Below are 19,495 nucleotides of genomic sequence, written 5' to 3' on the forward strand. Positions count from 1 at the left end.
ATCTGCTTTTTTACATTTGTTTTTTAATTTTTTATTTATTTGATAGATATTTATTTATCAATACATTTTTCCTTTAATCTTTTTTTCTATTTTTTATTCTTAAAAATATTTTTATCTTCATCGTTAATTTTTTCTTCAATTGTTTGCTTCATCAACTTATTCTTCCATTTACTTAAAATTAAAATTCTTCAACTTTTCTTTTATTATTTCCGTTTCATTTGTTTTTTAATTAATTCTCATTTTATATTTTCTTTTTCATCTATTTTTTCTTGTCATTGTAATAAATTATTTATTCATTACTAGCGCAGTCGACGGCCGCAAGCGGCCGTCTCCTTTGCCATTCTCTGCCATTTGTCAATTCAGTTCCCTGCCTAATTTTTAATTAATTACAATTTTTATTTTTTCTTTGTGTGTTTAATATACAATTAAACTTACACAAACATATAAGCGTAAGGCATACGAAACTGGTGAACGCTAAGCAATAAATAGGGCTAAGCATTAAAAAATCTTTAACTGTTCTACGACATTTCTAAATTTAGTTTGCTACCTAATTTTGAATTAATTCTAATTCTAATAACTTCAATTTCTTTACATTTAAATTAGATTTAAACTCTTGCTATGTTATAATTATATTCTTTGTTACTATTATTAATAATTATTTATTATTTTAAATAATATTGATTTCTATTTATTTATTCTAATTGCTTTTTTTTAATAAACATAAATTAATGTAAAAATATATACCATTTGTCTAGTTTTAATTATTTGATGCTGAATTAGAATTTATGTTGATTGTTATTTATAATATTAAAAAAACGTTAATTTAATTTTCTTAATTACTTTTAATTAAAAAATAAATAAAAATAAATATATATTTTTTATCAATTTCAAAAAAGGATATCAGCATTTTAAAAGTTAGCGCTAACAATTGGACGACCGCAGCTCCATCTGCAACATGCACTTTGCTTATGAGTATGACTTTCTCCAATGCTTTTTTCCAAATCGCGCTGCGAGTTCTCTTCGATATTCGACCTTGCCCATGCCTTCATGCTTTTTTTGTTAGGATCGTTTTGAGTAGATGTTAACATTTTGATGCCTTTTAGTTATCGTGTGCCGCCTGGGAATATTGATTTATTTTCTCACTTAAAAAAAGAAAGAGACAGTTTAAATTTGAAAGTTAACGCCAAAAATAATTGTCCAACTGCAGTGCCATCTACAACATGACTTTTTTCTTGCTATAGCATGCGTTTCTCATGTTTATGTTTAATGCTTCTCAATTCGAGTGTCATCGGTTGTTTCGATATTCGATACTCTCCATGACTTCATGCTTTTTTTTAGTAGGAATACATTGTTTTCTATTTTTTATCTACTTTTAATATAGTTATCGATACATTTATTTATAATAAATTATTTTACAACAGCAATTGATGGTACCATATCAGAAATCAGAGGTAACAGAACAGCAGTTAATGGTACCACATCAGAAATCATTTGTGCCATACCATAAATCGTTGATACCGTACCAGCAATCATTGATACCAAATCAAAAATCACTATTACCATGTCAGCAATCATCTTTACATCATCAACCTTTGGTACAACATCAGCATTCATTGGTTGCGGCACCGCTTCAGCAACAGACATGTCAGTTGCATTCAAATGATCAAAACTATTACAGACTGGATCAAAAATTCACTCCGTATTCATCACTTCTACAAAGATCTGATGAAAATTGTTTAGTTGGAGAAAATTTAAAAACATTGGAAAATTCCAGTTTGTTGCGACTTCGTTACCACAAGCAAATTGTACAACCACAGCAACGAAACAATGGTCTGCAGGATCCGGAAATAATAAAGGAGGCACTAGAGGCATTAGAGAAACCTAATCAAAAAAGAGGACTCGAGTACTTGACGAATTTGAATAAAAAAATTCCAGTTATTAAACTAAATGGCGCTCAAGAACCGCAACTAATTCCTCAGGAATTTTTACATCAACCACTTTGTCAAGAAACAGAAAAAAATGTATCCGCCAATGGTTTGGAGAATCAACGAAATCCGAGTAATCCAGTGCCACCTATAAAAATGAGAAATTTTGATAACGAATTAACAGAATATCCTCGATCTAAGAAACAATGTTTTGTCAATATTAAGGAAAAGGTGATTGATATTTTTAAAACTAATATGCCCCTAAAGTTCTAAAGGTTCAATCCTGTCTTTCATTGCACATAAACCAATACCCTAGATTACAAAACTCATTCACCTCTTCCACGCATTTTCCATTCATTTTCCATATCGTCTCTTCCATATCCTTTTTTTCTAAGCCTCAGCACTTTCGTTTTCTCCACATTCACATTTAAATCTTTCTCTCTCACATATTTCTCAAACTCTTTCATTAATAATTTCATTCCACTTTCATCCTCAGCCATCAAAACCACATCATCCGCATATTATGTCAACGTTAAACAATATTGAACTTAGGGGGCATCCCTGCCTTAGCGCTCTACCCAAGCAGAATTCTTCCCCCATTCTGACCCCAATTTTAACCCTTTCTTCAGTATCCTCATATAGTTCTTTAATTTTCTCTTTTAATCCATCCTATATTCCTTTCTCTCTTAACACTCTGTACAAGATCCCCCTATTTACAAATAGAATTGCTGCTTTCAGATCTACAAATGTAACCACCAACTTGCCATTACTCCTCCCCAAATTCTTATTTACTAAATAATTCAAGACATATACATTGTCCATCGTCCCCATTTCCTTTCTGAAGCCAGTTTGGTTATGCGGCATGCAGCCTAGCTCCTCTACTTTTTGCTCTAGCCTTCTTCTTCCAACCTCTGCGCACACCTTATAACCAACAGTCATCAACGTCACCCCCCTATAACCCTCTACCCTTGTTTCCTATCCCCTCTTTATGATCAGTGCTATCTAATCTATCTATCTAATCCCGTTTTCCATGCCGCTTCCCCATTCCAAACCAAATTCACCAACTTCCACATTTCCTCTCTTACAACTTCCCCCCAAATTTCAAGCTTTCCCCCTCCATTCCATCTTCCCCCGCTGCCTTACCCCTTTTAAAGCTTCGAATAGCCTCGTTTACCTCTTTCCTACTTATTTCCGTCTGTACCACATCCACTTCCCTTTTCCTCCCTTCTCCTCTTATTCTGTGTCCCATCCCCCAGCTTAATTCCTTAAAATAGTTTGTCCAGTCCTCCATCCTAATTTCTTTTCTCCTTTTCCTCTCTCTATTAATTAGGTCCCATTCCCTACCCTCTTCTATTTCTTTTCCACCTCTTTAATATACTGTTTCCTTCCCTTTTCTTTTTTCTTTCTAATTAACCTCCCCTGTTTTTTATGTCTTTTATTGTACTCTCTTTTCGTCATACTACCATTCCTCCATTTCTTTATGCATTCTCTTAATTCTTTTCTACTCCTTTCACATTCTTCATCCCACCAGCCCCTTCTGAATTCTACTTTTGTTCCTCCTTTGTTTTCCATATTCCTTTTTATTTCCCCAATAATCCATTTTAACCTCTTCCATCTATAATATACCCCTCCTTCCTCCTCGGACTCGTTACTTCTCTCATTGAACTTCTTTTCAAATTCCATCAATCTTTGCGTATCCCACTTACCCATCCACTCTTTCCTGCTTGCTTCTGTTTTTCTCCTTTCCACTCCTTTCTTTATTCTCTAATTATAAAATAGTAGAATTTTTACTTATTTAATCAGTTAAATTGGTTTTAATAACGAATTTGTTAATTCTTACAAAATGTCAGAAAAAATAAAACAATTTAATTTGATAGGATTTGCTTATACTCGGAGGTTTTTGAAGTTGATTTTTGATGATTACGAATCTGAACTTTATTTAAAAAAAATTCAAAATGGTGGATCCAATATGGCTGACGAAAAAATAAAAAATCACTCGGAATTGCTTGAAACAAAGTACTTGGGAGTTTTTGGGGTCAATTTGGAATATTAAAACCAGACTTCATATTTATAATCAGAAACCCTAAAAACCCCAGAGTAACAAGTTTCAAGCAAATCCGAGTAATTTTTTTCCTTTTTCAGCCGCTATGTTGGATCCGTAATTTTAAATTTTTAAAAATAAACATCAAATTTATAATCAGCAACACCAAGAAAAAAATTTAGATAGAAATTTTTGAAAAATTCTAATAATAAACTAATCAACAATATTAATATTTTCAGGAAACTCAAATTCCCGGGACAAATTTTTCGGAAGCTATTCAATATCCGCATTATTACATTGAAAATTTAGGAGAACCGGCAATTTGTCAAAATGTTAGAGAACATGTTGTTCAATATGAAAATTTGATGACGAAAAAATTTGAAATTCAAGAACCAAGAATTATCGGTGGTTTTACTTATTTAGCGAGAAAATTAAATTCTCTTCCTTAATTCTCATATTGTTTAACTTTAAAAATTTCACTCGACAATTATAATTGTATTTCAGGGGAAGGAATGTTAGGAAATTTTTGTAAAATGTTTAAAATCTTTTGTAAAATGTATTTAACATTATTTGAAAATTTGATACGTCGAACATTATTTAATTTTTCGTCTACTTTTATTTATTGATATTTCTAATTTATTATTAATTTTTTATTCTGTCCTGTATATAACTTTTGTAAACAATAAGAAAAACTTTTCAATTGTCATGAAGTAAATTTTATATCTGTTTTTACAATTTTCTGTAAATAAATTTTATTTTTCTAGAAAAAGCAATTGTGAAGTTTTTAATTTAATTTTAATTATTGGATTTGCCACTCAAGAAGAGAATCAAAGTCAAAATGATATCATTTTCAACAATAACATTTTTTTAATTTCTACAATAATTGAACTTTTTTTAAATTAGGATTTTTTAAAAACGAAAAAAATTCATTTTAATGTTACTTTTATTTGAATTTCTAAATTGGAATTAAAAACAATTTTTACAAGAGTAGAATTTTTCTATGCATGAAAACAAAGTATTTAGTAAACAAAAAAGTTAATAGTTTCTGACAAACTTCATAGTTGAGTCTTTAAAATCAAAACTGTCAATACTTCATAGGGTGATGGAACCATTTGTCGAGGAAATAGTGAGGTTCAACATTTACACATTTTTTAATCACAATTAAGGCCATCCATGTAAATTAAAAAATATGATTTAAGTAAGAGGAGTATCTAAGCTATTATACTTGATAAAATTTCGTTAAAAAAATAAATTATATATTAAATAATTAATATAAAAGAAATTGTTTGTAAAATACCATTTGTCGGGGCTCAGATACCAATTGCTCGATTTTTTGACCCAGTTGTCGTTTTTGTTTTGTCATATAATGACAAAACAGAGATATGTAGTTTTTAGAGTTTATGTTTTTTAGAGATATTATTTTTTTAGAGATATGTAGTTCACTATTTTAAGTTCAGCTACTTATGTTTCATTTTTGATAATATTTAGTAATTTTGCTTAGTGCAATAAAATTAGTATTAAGAGTACTTTGTACGAAAGGGCACAGTCCCGTTTACTACTTAAATAAATAAATAAATAATAGAAATTAATAGAAATTAATTATATTTCATAACAAATGTTTCCAAAAAAAATAAATTTTAAATTGAAAATGATTTCTATTAAAAATTTAATTTAAAGAACATTTCTTACGTTATTAGATGATGTTTACATAAACCTAACCATATATTAATCTACGAAAATGACAGATAATATTTATGCTTACGTTTTTAATTGACAATCGAAAAATGGTGTCAAATAATAAAATATGCCAAACCCATTTCTCGAGTCAACAAATCGACAATTGGAGAGCAATCAAAATTCAGTACCAGTTACCGAGTATTAATTTTATTTAAACTAATAAATAATCATATAAAGTAATTATCAACAGTTATATACTCTTTGTTTTCTTCTGAATTTGATGGTATTAAAGAAGTTTTCTAAATATTAAAAAATATACTGTTTTTAGAAGTAAAATAACACTAGTCACATTACGAATGAAAATAGCAAATGGTGTCATTCCTCTGATTTCGTGAGTTATGCACATAAAATTATTTTTTTTAAGAAAAACAATTTAACATTACAATATAAAACATTTTTTTTTATAAATAACTTTATTAAATTGGGAATATTGTTATATTATTTTATTTTACGTATTTAATATAATTTACTATTTATGGGCATAAATAGTCACCAGGACTCGAAAACTGGTGTCGACTCGACAACTGGTTCCTTCACCCTATGTGAACGAAAGAAAAATATTCTCAAAGGAAAATGGAACAGAACGCAAAGAAATTTTGTATGCTTTCTTTGAATTCGAAAAATATTAACATTGTTGATATTTTTAAGGTTTTTGACTACAAAATTAAATCGGATCAAGCTGTAAAAAAATTGGACAAGTGCGAGTTGTACTCGCACTGCAATGGCGAGTTCCGTACACAAATATTAAAACAATACTTGCAACATTTATCGGTAATTGGTAGAATTAAAATAAACAATTAAAAAAATATATTAAAATCATTTGATAAAAAAGAATAACTAAAAAATTAAAGTATTGTATATATCTAATATTGTAAACAATAATAAGCAGAGAAACTATAATTTTGAAAATTTTGTTCCTCTGCTTATTATTGTTTACAATATTAGATATACAATACTTTAATTTTTTTTAGTTATTTCTTCTTATCAAATGATTTTAATATATTTTTTTAAATTGTTTATTTTAATTACACTAATTACCGATAAATGTTGCAAGTATTGTTTTAATATTTGTGTACGGAACCCGCCATTGCAGTGCGAGTACAACTCGCACTTGTCCAATTTTTTTTTATTTTTAGTTAAGAAATTAAAGTCAGAAAACAATCTCTCATTTATTCTCTTAAAATTTCACTCTTCCTTAAAATATTTAATGCTACGTGTTTAAACTAAAAAAAATTAAAAAAAATTTTTTTTTTGAAAAAAAAAATTTAAAAAAAATTTTTTTTCAAAAGTTTCTTAAATAAATTTTTTGTCGTCAGACTGTAATAATACACCAGGATACCAATTTCCAGCTCATTAGGTCAAATAATGTAAAAGTTAGGGAAAACAAATTTTTTTTTTAAATTTTTTAGTTTTTCCTTGACAACGCTATGGCCATCATTACATATCAAGTTCTCTATATTTTTCCTGTAATATTCGAGTAAAAATACACTAGCATGCAAAATTCCAGCTCTCCATGTCGAATAGTTTAGAAGTTAAGGGGGGGGGGAGGAATGGTCACTTTTTATGCATTTTTGGCCAAAAATCTTGTTACTTCCTTGACAACGCTATGCCCATCACGTCCAATCACATTCGCTATATTTTTCCTGTAATCTACGAGTGAAAATACATATCTGGACCAAATTTGAGCTCTTTAGGTCAAATAGTTTAGCCGCTAGGGGGGGACACGATTTGGCTACGGACAACAGAGTCTCACTAATAGGGTTCCGACGATACACGGTAGGTGTACGGAACCCTAAAAATGAAGATGAAATTGCTCCGGTAGAGATGCAGTGTATAAAATTTAAGAACCGCAATAAAATTATTAAGTGAAATGTTTACTTTTTAAACGATAATTTATTTTTAACATATTATTATTAATGCTGATGGAAATCAAAGTGAATATTAAGGCACAAAAGTAATGTTTTATAAACTAAAGACAAATTTAATAAAAAGTAAAATATCAATAAAATCAAATTCTCAAAGGCACAAAATAATTTATTTTTAATAATTATTATTATATTTATATAAATATTGATTAAATTTTTTAATTTTGTATCTATATAGGGTTTTACGTCAATTTGTATATTAAATTAATAAATAGAAAATATAATATAACAATATTTTAAAAAAAGTAATACATAATTTTAAATAAAACACTATATAATGGAAAATAGAATAAAAATTGAAAAAATGTATTAAATTTTCAGAGCTTTTTTTCTCCATCTGAATATGTAATGCAAATGTCAATGACCACTGAACAAAGAATGAATTATTTGATAAAATATTGCCAAAAGATTGACACTAATTTCATATTAAATGAACGAAAATCAATTTCTTTCCAAGTTATACCAAGTATTCTAATATTTCAACAAATGCAGACCAATAAAATATATTCTATCTGCTTTCTTATTCAAAATATATCCAAGGTATGTATTTTTTTAAATTTCATGAAAAATATCATATTTAGTTCATTCCTTCCAAGTAGTATAGAATTATATTAATAAATACGATTGGAATTAGAATAAATAAATAAATAACTATTCTAAATGAAACAATTGTAATTAAATAGTTAAATAAATGAAAGATTCATAATTTAATTATAATTAAGTAATTCCTTATTATTGTATCTTTTATTTTATTTTTAATAATATGTTTATTTATTTCAATAATATATACGCGGCTTAGCTCTAAAAAATCAATTTTGAGTTTTTTATGCTAATCGATAGATATTATATAATTTTTTCAAATGTCCGTTAACTCCCTAGATTTTTTACAGTGTATATTACTAAATTCAATATTATTGACTTGAACCAATTAATTTTTTATTTGATTTAAATACATTTTTTCATCGCATTATGTGAAATTAAAATGTATGTAAATAAAAATTTACCTAATAAAAAGAAATTAATTTAAATGAAAAGCCATTGGACCCAGAGCAGTTTTAGACTTACCCGATAGAATTGAAGTTCCATCTACAGCTGTAAAGATTTCATCTTCAAAAACCGTTTTAGTTCGAAATATTGGAAATATGCCAGCTATTTTCAGTCTCTATTCTCAAGAGTACGTAAAATATTTTTACACTTTTGTTTGTTTCGTTCATTTTATCGAAAATAGTAAAAAAAAAGGAAAAAAATCTTTGAATTTGGCTATATAAAAGATTTTTTTTGTATTCTCGTTTTAAAGTTACCTTTTCGTTTCGGAGAACAATTTTTTTTTATTTTTAAATACCTAGAAAATTTATTTTTAAAATAAAAACTTTTATGTCCTGTTAAACATTTTATTTTTAAATAAAAATATAGGTTTTTATATTACAAAATTCTATTTCTCTAAAAAAATGTTTTTTTTTTAATATTATTTTATTTTTGAATAAAAATTTGTTTTTTGCTAAAATTTTATTTTTTAAATAAAAATTTATTTTTGCTGTTATAAATTTTACTTTTAAGTAAATTAAAATTTATATTTAATGCGAAGATGTATTTTTAAGTAAGAATTGATATATGCTGTAAGAATTTTTATTTTTAAATTTTGGAATGTATATAAATAAATAATAATCTATATTAATAAAATCAGACTTCTGTCTGTACATTGCTCCAAACTTAAAAATTTTTATATATTTTTTTGTTTTGAGACATTAGACACAGGTGTCTGGAAGGGAAAAAAAGTTTGCCTACTGATGCCAAAACAATTCATTGTTACCCTCTGAAAAGAGAAAACTTAACCCGAAAATCGTAACTGTTCATTTATGGAAAAATCACCCCTTTATAGGGGTGATTTGGAATTTTTTTTAGAAAAAATTGTTTTTAAGGAGCAAAAATAATTTTTAAATTATTTTGATAATTGTTATTTATGTGTGCGTTTACAGGGTTTAATTTTCTAGATACAATCGATTAAAAAGTTTTTTAAAAACAAAAAATTCAAATTTTTAACTTTTCTTTTATTTAGTTAACGATTTTTGATAACATCTATTCACATATATGTGGGCAATTTCACGTCAGATTTCAGTTCACATTTTAAATTTTGAAAATTTGATTTTTGAAAAGTAGACCTTATTTTAATGGTCTACAACTTGAAAATTTATTGGACTTACAAAAATTTCGTTGAGACAAAAAAAGTTCAGTTATTCTTCAACTTTTAAAACAAATTTTTTTAACAAATTTTTCTTAAAAAAATAAAAAATTAGGTATATAAACAAATTAATTTTTTTTTAATTTGGACGTTTAAAAAAAACATAGCTGTCAATGATAAGAATAGTTTGCAAAATGTTTCAGAGTGTTCTTCTTGAATTTGATGTGTTAAAATAAATTTTTAATTTTGTTGTGCAAGTTTTATGCGCGCTGCACTGTGCACGTTTTTTGAAAAAATTTAAATTTTTCAAAATCCATACGATTGATTATTTATTATCGTAAGAAAAGCATACATAAAATTTGGCAACGAAAAATAATAAAAAATGTAGAATTAGTTGAATTTTTTAAAAACTACTAGTAAAATTTGAGCCATTCAAAAATGACCATTTTTAGGGGTATCAAAATTTTGTTTACATTTTTTCAGTACCTTAAATCATATTACACTATAGAAGATGAATAATAACCGACAGATTAGCTCAGTCGGATAGATGCCTCGCTTGGCGGTCGTTTAAGGACCAAGGGTATAGTACCCTTGGTTCGCGCCCATTTGGCTTGGTATTTTTCCGGCACGTGAGACAATCTGAGCGGGAGGTTTGACGTCGAGGTATAATTATGTGCACCGTCGATTATTGTCCGGTACACACCATTAGAACTCGACTGTCGAATTATGAATAAGTATATATAAAAATTAGCAATGAAAGTTATTAAAAATTACGAGAGTAGATCAAATTTTTATTTTTTGAAAATTTTGGACAGTGCAGCGTGCGTAAAACTTGCACGCCGAGTTTAAAAATTGATTTTAACCCAACTAATAATTGTTTTATTGTTTTTGTAATTGTTTTGGCCAAATTTAAAATGTGAACTGAAATCTGACGTGACACATAAATAACAATCATCAAAATAATTTAAAAATTATTTTTGCTCCTTAAAAACAATTTTTTCTAAAAAAAATTCCAAATCACCCCTATAAAGGGGTGATTTTTCCATAAATGAACAGCTACGATTTTCGGGTTAAGTTTTCTCTTTTCAGAGAGTGCTAAGGAACCAGAGGGTAACAATGAATTGTTTTGTCATCGTAGGCAAACTTTTTTTTCCCTCCAGACACCTGTGTAGAATTCGAAAAATGTAAAAAAGAAAATTTCTGTCTGTCTGTAAGCAAAACTTTGTTCGCGCATCACTTGAAAACGGTAAAGTTATGCACGAGTTAACAAAAATATGTTCATATTGATTGAATGTACCAGTCCTCAAAAAGTTAAATATTAATTAATTCTTGCATTAACCCAATGGGAAATTTACAACTGGCGGAGTACTGCGTCAGTGCTGCCAGACAGCACTGGACCAGTGCTGGCTGAGAATACTGCCACAATAAAAGCCGTATTGTTATTAATTAGTCGTAAATTAATAATTATAAATAATTTAATAACAAAATTGTAAATAATATTAATAAATAGTCATTATTCATAAAATATTTATCTTTTTAAAGAAATTGTATTAAAGATGGAGACTAACAATGGATATAGTAAATGAAGTAAAAAAAATTGTTTATAACATTTAAAAATTAAATAATAGACAATTACAGTAAGTGTGCATTAGATTTTCATATTTGGGAGCGTTCACAAATTACGTAACGCTAATTTTTGAAAAATTTGACCCCCCTCCCCCCAAGTAATACACTGTAACATACATTAGCGGCATTTTTTCTGCTGTACATAACAAATAGCTAGACCCTCCACCCTTTATAATGTTACGTAATTTGTGAACGCTCTCTTTTAGTACCTAACGATTGATATCTAGAAATATCGCAAATCTATGAAAATAAACAAAATTGCTGACGAGGGGAATCGAACCTACGACCTACGGACTTACAGACTAACGCTCTAACCACTATGCTAACGACACACGTGTACAGTAAAGTTTGAATATCTCAGTATCATTCAGACTTACAATTATTGAATCAAAGATGAGAAAAAAATAGGGATACGTTGGAAGTAATAAATTGAATTAAAATAAATTAAACTAAATTTTTAATAATAGAATTAAATAACTTTACTTATTGCATTTAACATTTTACAAGTGGTAATTTTTTAATAATTTTTTATTCATATTAAGAAGTATGATAGTATTTTAATAACCAAATTATTGTTTAAATTGAAGTTTAAATTTTGTCTATAATTTTAATTTGTTTAAATAATTTATTATTTATTAAAATTAAACAATTATGTTTAATTATTATTAAATTTAATAAAAATAAAAAATGAATAACTGAAAAGTGAAATATTAATTTTTTTCAATAAATTTTTATTTATAAACATTCACAAACTTTTTTTATAATTTTTTTCAAGTTTATGTCAAAAAAGCAATGTTGGCAAAGAGCGTTGTGAACAATTTTTCTATACTCAGCCAGCACTTGCCGCCGTGGCTTGTCCAAGCTTTGGCGAAACAAAAATTCTGTACTGCGCCAGCACTAATTGTCGAGGCTCGGCTAGACTACGCCGAACAATCGTCTGAGTACTAAGTCAGTGGTGAACATCGGCACTACACTGGCATTTCCCATTGGGAAGTTGGTATTGATATTTTCTAATTAATTAATTAATTAATTTGTTTTTTTGATAATTCTAATTTCAATTTTATCATAAAAATAGAAAAAATTAGCAATTTTAAATCTAAAATTTAAAAGTTCAAATATTTTCACCCATAAAAAAATGAAAATATTGATATCTAATTATTTTTAATTTTACCTACTTATTACTTATTAACTTATTGATTTTAAAACAATTTTAATTAACAAATAGATAACATTAGTCTTTTTAAAAAAATTGTTTTTTTAGACAAATTTATGTTTATTTAAGTAATTCATGTCTACGTTGTAAAAAAAATGATTTTAAAGTTAATAATTATCATTGATATTAACAATACTCAAGTTATCGATATTTAGGTAGAGCTTTAAAATGTTAAACTCGTTCAAAAAGGTTCTTTTTTTTGCAGAAATAAGCCATTTATTTGTTTATAAAGATAATAATTTATTTATAACAAATGTAGTTGTTTAAGCTAATAAACTTTTTAAGTTTTTGAAAGAATGAACATATGATATAAACATTTTAAGTTCAAAAAATGCTGGAAATGTTTATAAATGCAAAAGAAAATAGATTATTGGTTATATAATTATTAATAACAATGATAATTGTTAACTTTCAAATCCTTTTTTTTACAAAAAATACATATGCATTATTATTTGTCAGGTGGTCAGACAAGACTAATTTAAATTGATTTCGATCTTGTGCAATGGAAAAATAAAAAATAAACAGTATTTTTTACAAAAATATTGTAAATTGTTAACTTTGAGTAACAAAAAAATAAATAAACAATTAAAAATTCAAAAATCGGTTTAAAGGGATCTCTTAGAAATTTTATCCCCTTTTATTAAAGACCAAGAACATCAAAATCCAATAAAATTTGTAGGCTCTATACAATTTTGAAAAGTAAAGTGTAAAAAATCCCACTGTGAGGCGTCCCGGGTAAAAGATACTGCGCTGGCACTGAAACGTGGTCGCGCTTCCACAAAAATTGCAATATCTCGAAAACAATTGAAGTCTCCATCGTTTTCTTTTTTGTAAATTAAAGGTGAAATTATAAGGCATATTTTATTATATATCTAAAAATACTCAAAAATCGGTCCCGTGCTAAATAAATCGATTCAAAAAATTTTTTTTTACTTTAAAAAAAAAACAAAAATTTTTTTTTTTTGAAAAATTCTGAAAGGACATGATTTTAAGTATAACATATTTAAATTTTTAACAATCCTTTGGTACATATATAGTTGATTTTTTCTTCCGTTGTTGAATTTTGTTGATATTCTTTAATCGATTTTAGGAAGAGTAATAAATGAAACACTATTTCATTAGTTGTGCAACGTTTCGGCGTCTTGGTTTGACACCATCATCAAGCCACTTTATTAAACAATGCATTTTTTTATAAACAATTAATTTACACATAAAATAAAATTAAGATTTTTAACACAAATTAAACAAAATAATATCTACCTGGTCATTTAAAAAGAAAAAATTATATAAATTATTTAAAAAACTAATTTGTTACGTTTGTACCCAGTGGGCACACTTGTTCAAAAGACGTCCTAAAGATGTCTTTTTGCGGACGTCTTTTGGACTTGTACAAAAAGACGTCTTAAAGACGTCCTATACATGTTCTATGTCTTGGCCATTAGATGTCTTTAAGATGTCTAAAAAAAGTCTTTTTCATTTAACATTTGAAAATAGAAAAATTTCCATAAATAGAAAATATTATTTTCTAAGTTCAACTTGGACTTAGAAACTAATCAATGTAAAAGTGATTGGAATTTTTCTAAGTTGAATTCATTTCATTGAAAAGTGAGATCGTTAACTTTGTAGAGGTTCATATCTGTCTTGAACGGCTGAGGTGCTTAAGGAAGTTAAAGACTTATTAACCATTGGAATTGACAATAAATTATAATCTTTGAAAAAGACGCGTTACAAACGTAACAAATTAGTTTTTTAAATAATTTATATAATTTTTTCTTTTTAAATGACCAGGTAGATATTATTTTGTTTAATTTGTGTTAAAAATCTTAATTTTATTTTATGTGTAAATTAATTGTTTATAAAAAATTTCATTGTTTAATAAAGTGGCCTGATGATGGTGTTAAACCAAGACGCCGAAACGTTGCACAATTAATGAAATAGTGTTTCATTTATTACTCTTCCGATAATCGATTAAAGAATATCAACAAAATCCTTTGGTACACTTATTTTTGTTATCAAATATAACAACTTCACCAAATTACAGAATAATCCGTAGACCCCATGCTTCCCCACTCAAAACATTCGTCTTTTATTATATTAAACATAAGCACACGTTAAATTAAAATTATACGAAACTTACGAAGAAACCTTTCCTCGCAAGGCGTTGGAGAAAACGTAGTGCACAACAAGTGGTGAAAGAATGATTTTTCGCCACTAGTTGTACAATGTACTATTTCCCTAAGTTAAAAACTTTCCGAGAAGTTTTACACTATTGTGTAAACAAACCAACCACGGAATTACAAGGAGGAAAGGGTAAAAACTTCTTCCCAAGCAAAAATTGACAACTGGGGCAGTACTGCGCCAGTACTGCGGAGTACTGGCCGCCATGGTTGAACCAGTACTGGCATTTGACCGAAATGATAACGCTTTTCAGTACTGGTTTGATGTTACTGGCGCAGTACTGGTTTAGTACCCGTGTAGAAAAATCTTCTGGCGCTGGCCTGAATCAGACCAGACCGTCTATTTTCCAATCTAGTGGAAAATTTATTTAAATTCAATATAAATATAACCCACGACCTACGGACTTCTAGCCTAACACTTTAACTACTACCGTATAGAAGCTACAGGACAATAAATTTTAATGTTCGACACCTTTTACACTTAAAATTAATAATGAGCGTTTTATGTTAATTTTTTTAGTTCTCGTCTGTGTTTTACATAGTTTTATAAACTATCGTCAAAATGTTTATAGATTACCGCATAAATTTCCATAAATTTTGTTTAACTCAACCAACAAATAGAAAAATTGATTTTGAAAATGGGAGGAGTTTGTTTATAATTCTTATTGGTCTAAATCATTTATTTTTTCTTTTGGGGGTTGGTATTATATGTTATATTTTTCAAATATTAATTATTTTTTCCATTTTGTTTAACTCAACTAACAATTAAAAAATTGCATTTTGAAAATACCCAGTAAAAAAAATTCGATACACGGACCGCGGAGTTCGTATACGAGCTCGGTAGCTCGTATGAGAAATATGAGAAATCTCTCATACGAGCCTTTTCCGTAATGAGAAGTGTATAGATGCTTGTCATGAAGTAAGAATAAGGAGACTTCACTCTATGTGAGGAATACAGAAAAAGTGGCCCCATTCTCTATAACGTCATTCAGGAAAATTCGAATAGGCAGAGGTGGCGTTCCTTGCGGGAAAAACAAGAAACTGTCGATTTTCAAATTCAAAATGTGCTTCTGTCACATTCACATTTATTTTTGTTTATATAGGAGCACCGTGTTTGTGATTTTGTTTGAATATCCGTTATTAATATATAATAATATCAGTGTCAGTGACAAAATATTAACGAGGTATGTACATTTTCTGCATTAAATAATTAATAAAAAGTTCATTTGTTATAATTTAAATGCATTATATTGTAATTACAAATGCTAAATATATAATATTATTCGTATTATATTTTACATATCATACTTATATATAGCAATAAAGTTGTGTGTAAATATAAGTCAATTTTATATGGAAAAAAAATTTATTATACTGAATTTTAAAAATTTTAACAAATAAATACTTTTTATTTCTTAAAAAAAGTTTCTAATTTAAATTATTTCAAGCTTACAAGATGTATAAATTGAAAATATTGAGATATGATTGTTTTGAAGTGTTTACAAATATTGTTGAATAATTTTCAACTATTATTTCAATATCTTTCTAATGTCATTCTGCAGTCATGATTATGACTTTGTGTAAATAATTGATTTGTCTAGTTGTAATTTTGTACAATTTGTTTTATTTTACGAAAATATTAAATTAGATTACTTTTTGTTAATAAAATATTGCAGATGCCTTGTTGTTTTGTGCGTAATTGCAATTCCTCCGACTATCGAAACAAAAAAGAGCAATTAGATAATGAGATGAAAAGAAGATTTTTCCATGCAACGACGGTTATTATGACAAATTATTATTTATTTTTTTATGACAATGTAAACAATATATATATATATATATATATAATTATAATTTTTATATCTATCGGTATTTTTGTAGGACGAAATGCTTCAAGCATGGAAAGACGTAATCCCTGGAGGGGACAAATTTGAAAAAAAAACACGTAATTTGCGACTTACATTTCTTGGAAGAAGAAATTATAAGAAATTATAAAACTGCAGTGGAAGACGAAAAATTGCAAGTTTCTGTTATAAGAGTGTCTTTAAAAAAGGGAGCAGTTCCATCAATTTTTAATACATCTTCAGATACAAAGAAAACAAAAACAAAAGTTGTAAATATTTTTAGTCCACCGCCCGGTAATCGAAATTTCAAAAAAGAATCGAAATTTGAAAATATTTTTAACAACTGCGAAAGTGTACCATTACAGGTATTATAAAAATGAATAATTGAAAATAATTCAATATTAAATTAAATTCAATATTATTAATATACTAGCATGAATTGAATTATTTTCCTAAATAATAAAACTCATCGAAGAATTTCAATTATTTTTATTACTATTTTAAAATATCATCGAAAATTTCAGTTATTATCACAAATAAAGTTTTCCACAAAAATTCAATTATTCAAACTAATAAAATTTTCATAATATTTATTATATTTCGAAAAAATTAATTATTTAAAACAATGTTCATAAAATTCTTATTATTTGAATTTGAATTCTTAAGAATTCAATTACTTTAAAAAATAATAAAATTTTCCACAGAAATTCAATTCTTTTTAAATATTTTAATAAACTTTTCCGCAATAATTCAATTATTTTCAAAAATAATAAAATTCTTCTCTGCAATTCAATTAATTTTGAGAATTATAATAAAATTCCTAGAATATATATCTGTATTATTTGTTTTAATTTTTTTAATAATGATTTTAAGGTTTTTGTAAAAAACAAGGAAATATTTCTTGAGCAGTGGCAGTTTGTAAATAATGTGGAAGATATTACTAACTTGCTGGTATTTGTCTCAAGCCTTTTACCCTGTGCTGAAAGCAATTTTGAAAGGTGTGAATTCATTAATATAATTTGTGCTATTTTTTTTCCAAAAATAATTTTTTACATTTAAAATATTGTTTTAAAAATTGCAGAGACAATTTTTATACAATTATATAATAATTATTCTTTTAATTGTAGATCTGTACATTGCCGTGGATACATCATTAGAAAAGAAACTGGGACTCCAGGCAGGCAACAACAATTTTGTTTTCCGTGTTCGAAATCAAAAATTTCTGAAAAACAAAAACTTAGACAGAAGGGTAAAAATCTGTTTAGAAAGAAACATACTTTATTTCGAGAGAAAATAAAAACGATTAATAAGAGAAGCAAAAGATTGCAGGAAAAGGTAATGAAAAAGAGGCAACTGTTTCAATAAAATATTATACAATAATAATATATAATATTACAGTATTTATTAAATATAAATAATTATTTCTGAGTTGACTCCGACAGTCAAAATATCAATTTTATGTAAGGCACTGGCTTTAAAAACAGCTGTTTTAATATTTTTTATATATCATAATAGCTATTAATTTAAAAAAAAGGCTGGTCCTTTTTACTGAAGACTGTTTAAAAAATCAAATTTTAAATTCTAAAAAGCGATCTAATTTTTTTTCCAAACCTGTATTTAATTTATTTATATCTAATTATTTCAATAAAACATTTAAATTATTACAAATATAAAGAATTTACATATTTTTATGTATCCTTTTACAAGTTATCATTTTTAAAAAATTTTTTTTTTAGTTTTATTATTATTATTATTATTAGGTTCTGAAATTGACAAACAAAATTTCAATTTTGAAAGAGGAATGTTCAAAATCTGAAGATGTGTTGAATAAACACATTTCAAAATTGTCTGAAGCAGAGCAAAATACATGTCGAGCCATATTGTCTGCTTCAAAAGTAAAAAGTAGTAGAGGAAGAAGATACCAAATGCATTGGATATACGAATGTCTTCTTTTACGGATTAAAAGCAGAAAAGCTTATAATCATATTCGTAAGAAAAAAATTCTGCCTTTACCATCAATACAAACTTTAAGCAGATATACAAAATTTATAAAAAGCCAGTATGGTTTTCAGTCAAATGTATTTTCTGGAATTAAAGAAAAAACAAAATATATGTCCTCTCAAGATGTTCACGGTAAATAATATTTGTTCAATGAAAAGCAAACCAAATGTACAACTACATGATAAAAAATTAATTTTATTAAATTTTGCTATCTTATTCTTCTAGGATGTCTGCTGATTGACGAAATGCAATTGACAAAGTCTGTTTATTTTAACAGAAATTCACTAAAAATGGAAGGCTTTACAAACTTGGGAGAGCATACTCCAGAACATCAAAAAAGGGTTCCTGGCGATCATGCTCTAGTGGTAATGTTCCAGCCATTCAGAGGAAAATGGATCCAAACCCTAGGATGCTTTCTGAGCAAGGGTAGTGCGACGGGAACTATCCTTCATAAAATTATAATGGAAGCAATTATTCTCTCTGAAAATGCAGGACTTTTGGTAGATGCAGTTACAACAGATGGTGCTTCTTGGAACCGAAATATGTGGAAACAGTTTGGAGTTTCAGAAAAAAATATTAGTGTGGAACATATCTGTAATCCAAATCGCAGACTTTGGTTCATCTCCGATTTTCCGCATCTGATCAAATGCATAAGAAACTTTATAATAAAGCATGGTTTAAGAGAAGGAATTTGGGTAAAGAGATTGAGTTAACAACAATTATAAAATCACAATTTTAATTGGAACTTATTTTAATGTAAACAATTTTTGTCACTTTCTAGACACCTGATGGAATAATTGCTATGATATTTTGGTATTCTATTTTAG

At 27.2% G+C, this 19,495-nt stretch overlaps 1 protein-coding gene across 5 annotated transcripts in view; it reads left to right on the plus strand.

Moving 5' to 3' along the window:
• LOC122506403 (beta-hexosaminidase subunit beta-like) overlaps positions 1 to 19,495 on the plus strand; it is a 128,301-nt gene that overhangs the window by 95,912 nt on the left and 12,894 nt on the right. The window contains exons 2-3 of one of the 5 annotated variants that reach the window (XM_043618544.1): positions 1,422 to 2,156; positions 4,206 to 4,484. The exons of 1 other annotated variant lie outside the window; for it this stretch is intronic. In XM_043618544.1, coding sequence (XP_043474479.1) covers positions 1,422 to 2,156; positions 4,206 to 4,415 — 945 coding nt within the window. In that variant the 3' untranslated portion in view covers positions 4,416 to 4,484. Of the gene's footprint in view, positions 1 to 1,421; positions 2,157 to 4,205; positions 4,485 to 7,949; positions 8,188 to 19,495 lie in introns of those variants that run through there. 3 more of the 5 variants (XM_043618550.1, XM_043618548.1, XM_043618545.1) reach the window with 3 other exon arrangements.

This window comes from Leptopilina heterotoma, unplaced genomic scaffold (genome assembly GCF_015476425.1).
Source record: "Leptopilina heterotoma isolate Lh14 unplaced genomic scaffold, ASM1547642v1 Lhet_417, whole genome shotgun sequence".
In the NCBI taxonomy this organism is placed as follows: domain Eukaryota; kingdom Metazoa; phylum Arthropoda; class Insecta; order Hymenoptera; family Figitidae; genus Leptopilina; species Leptopilina heterotoma.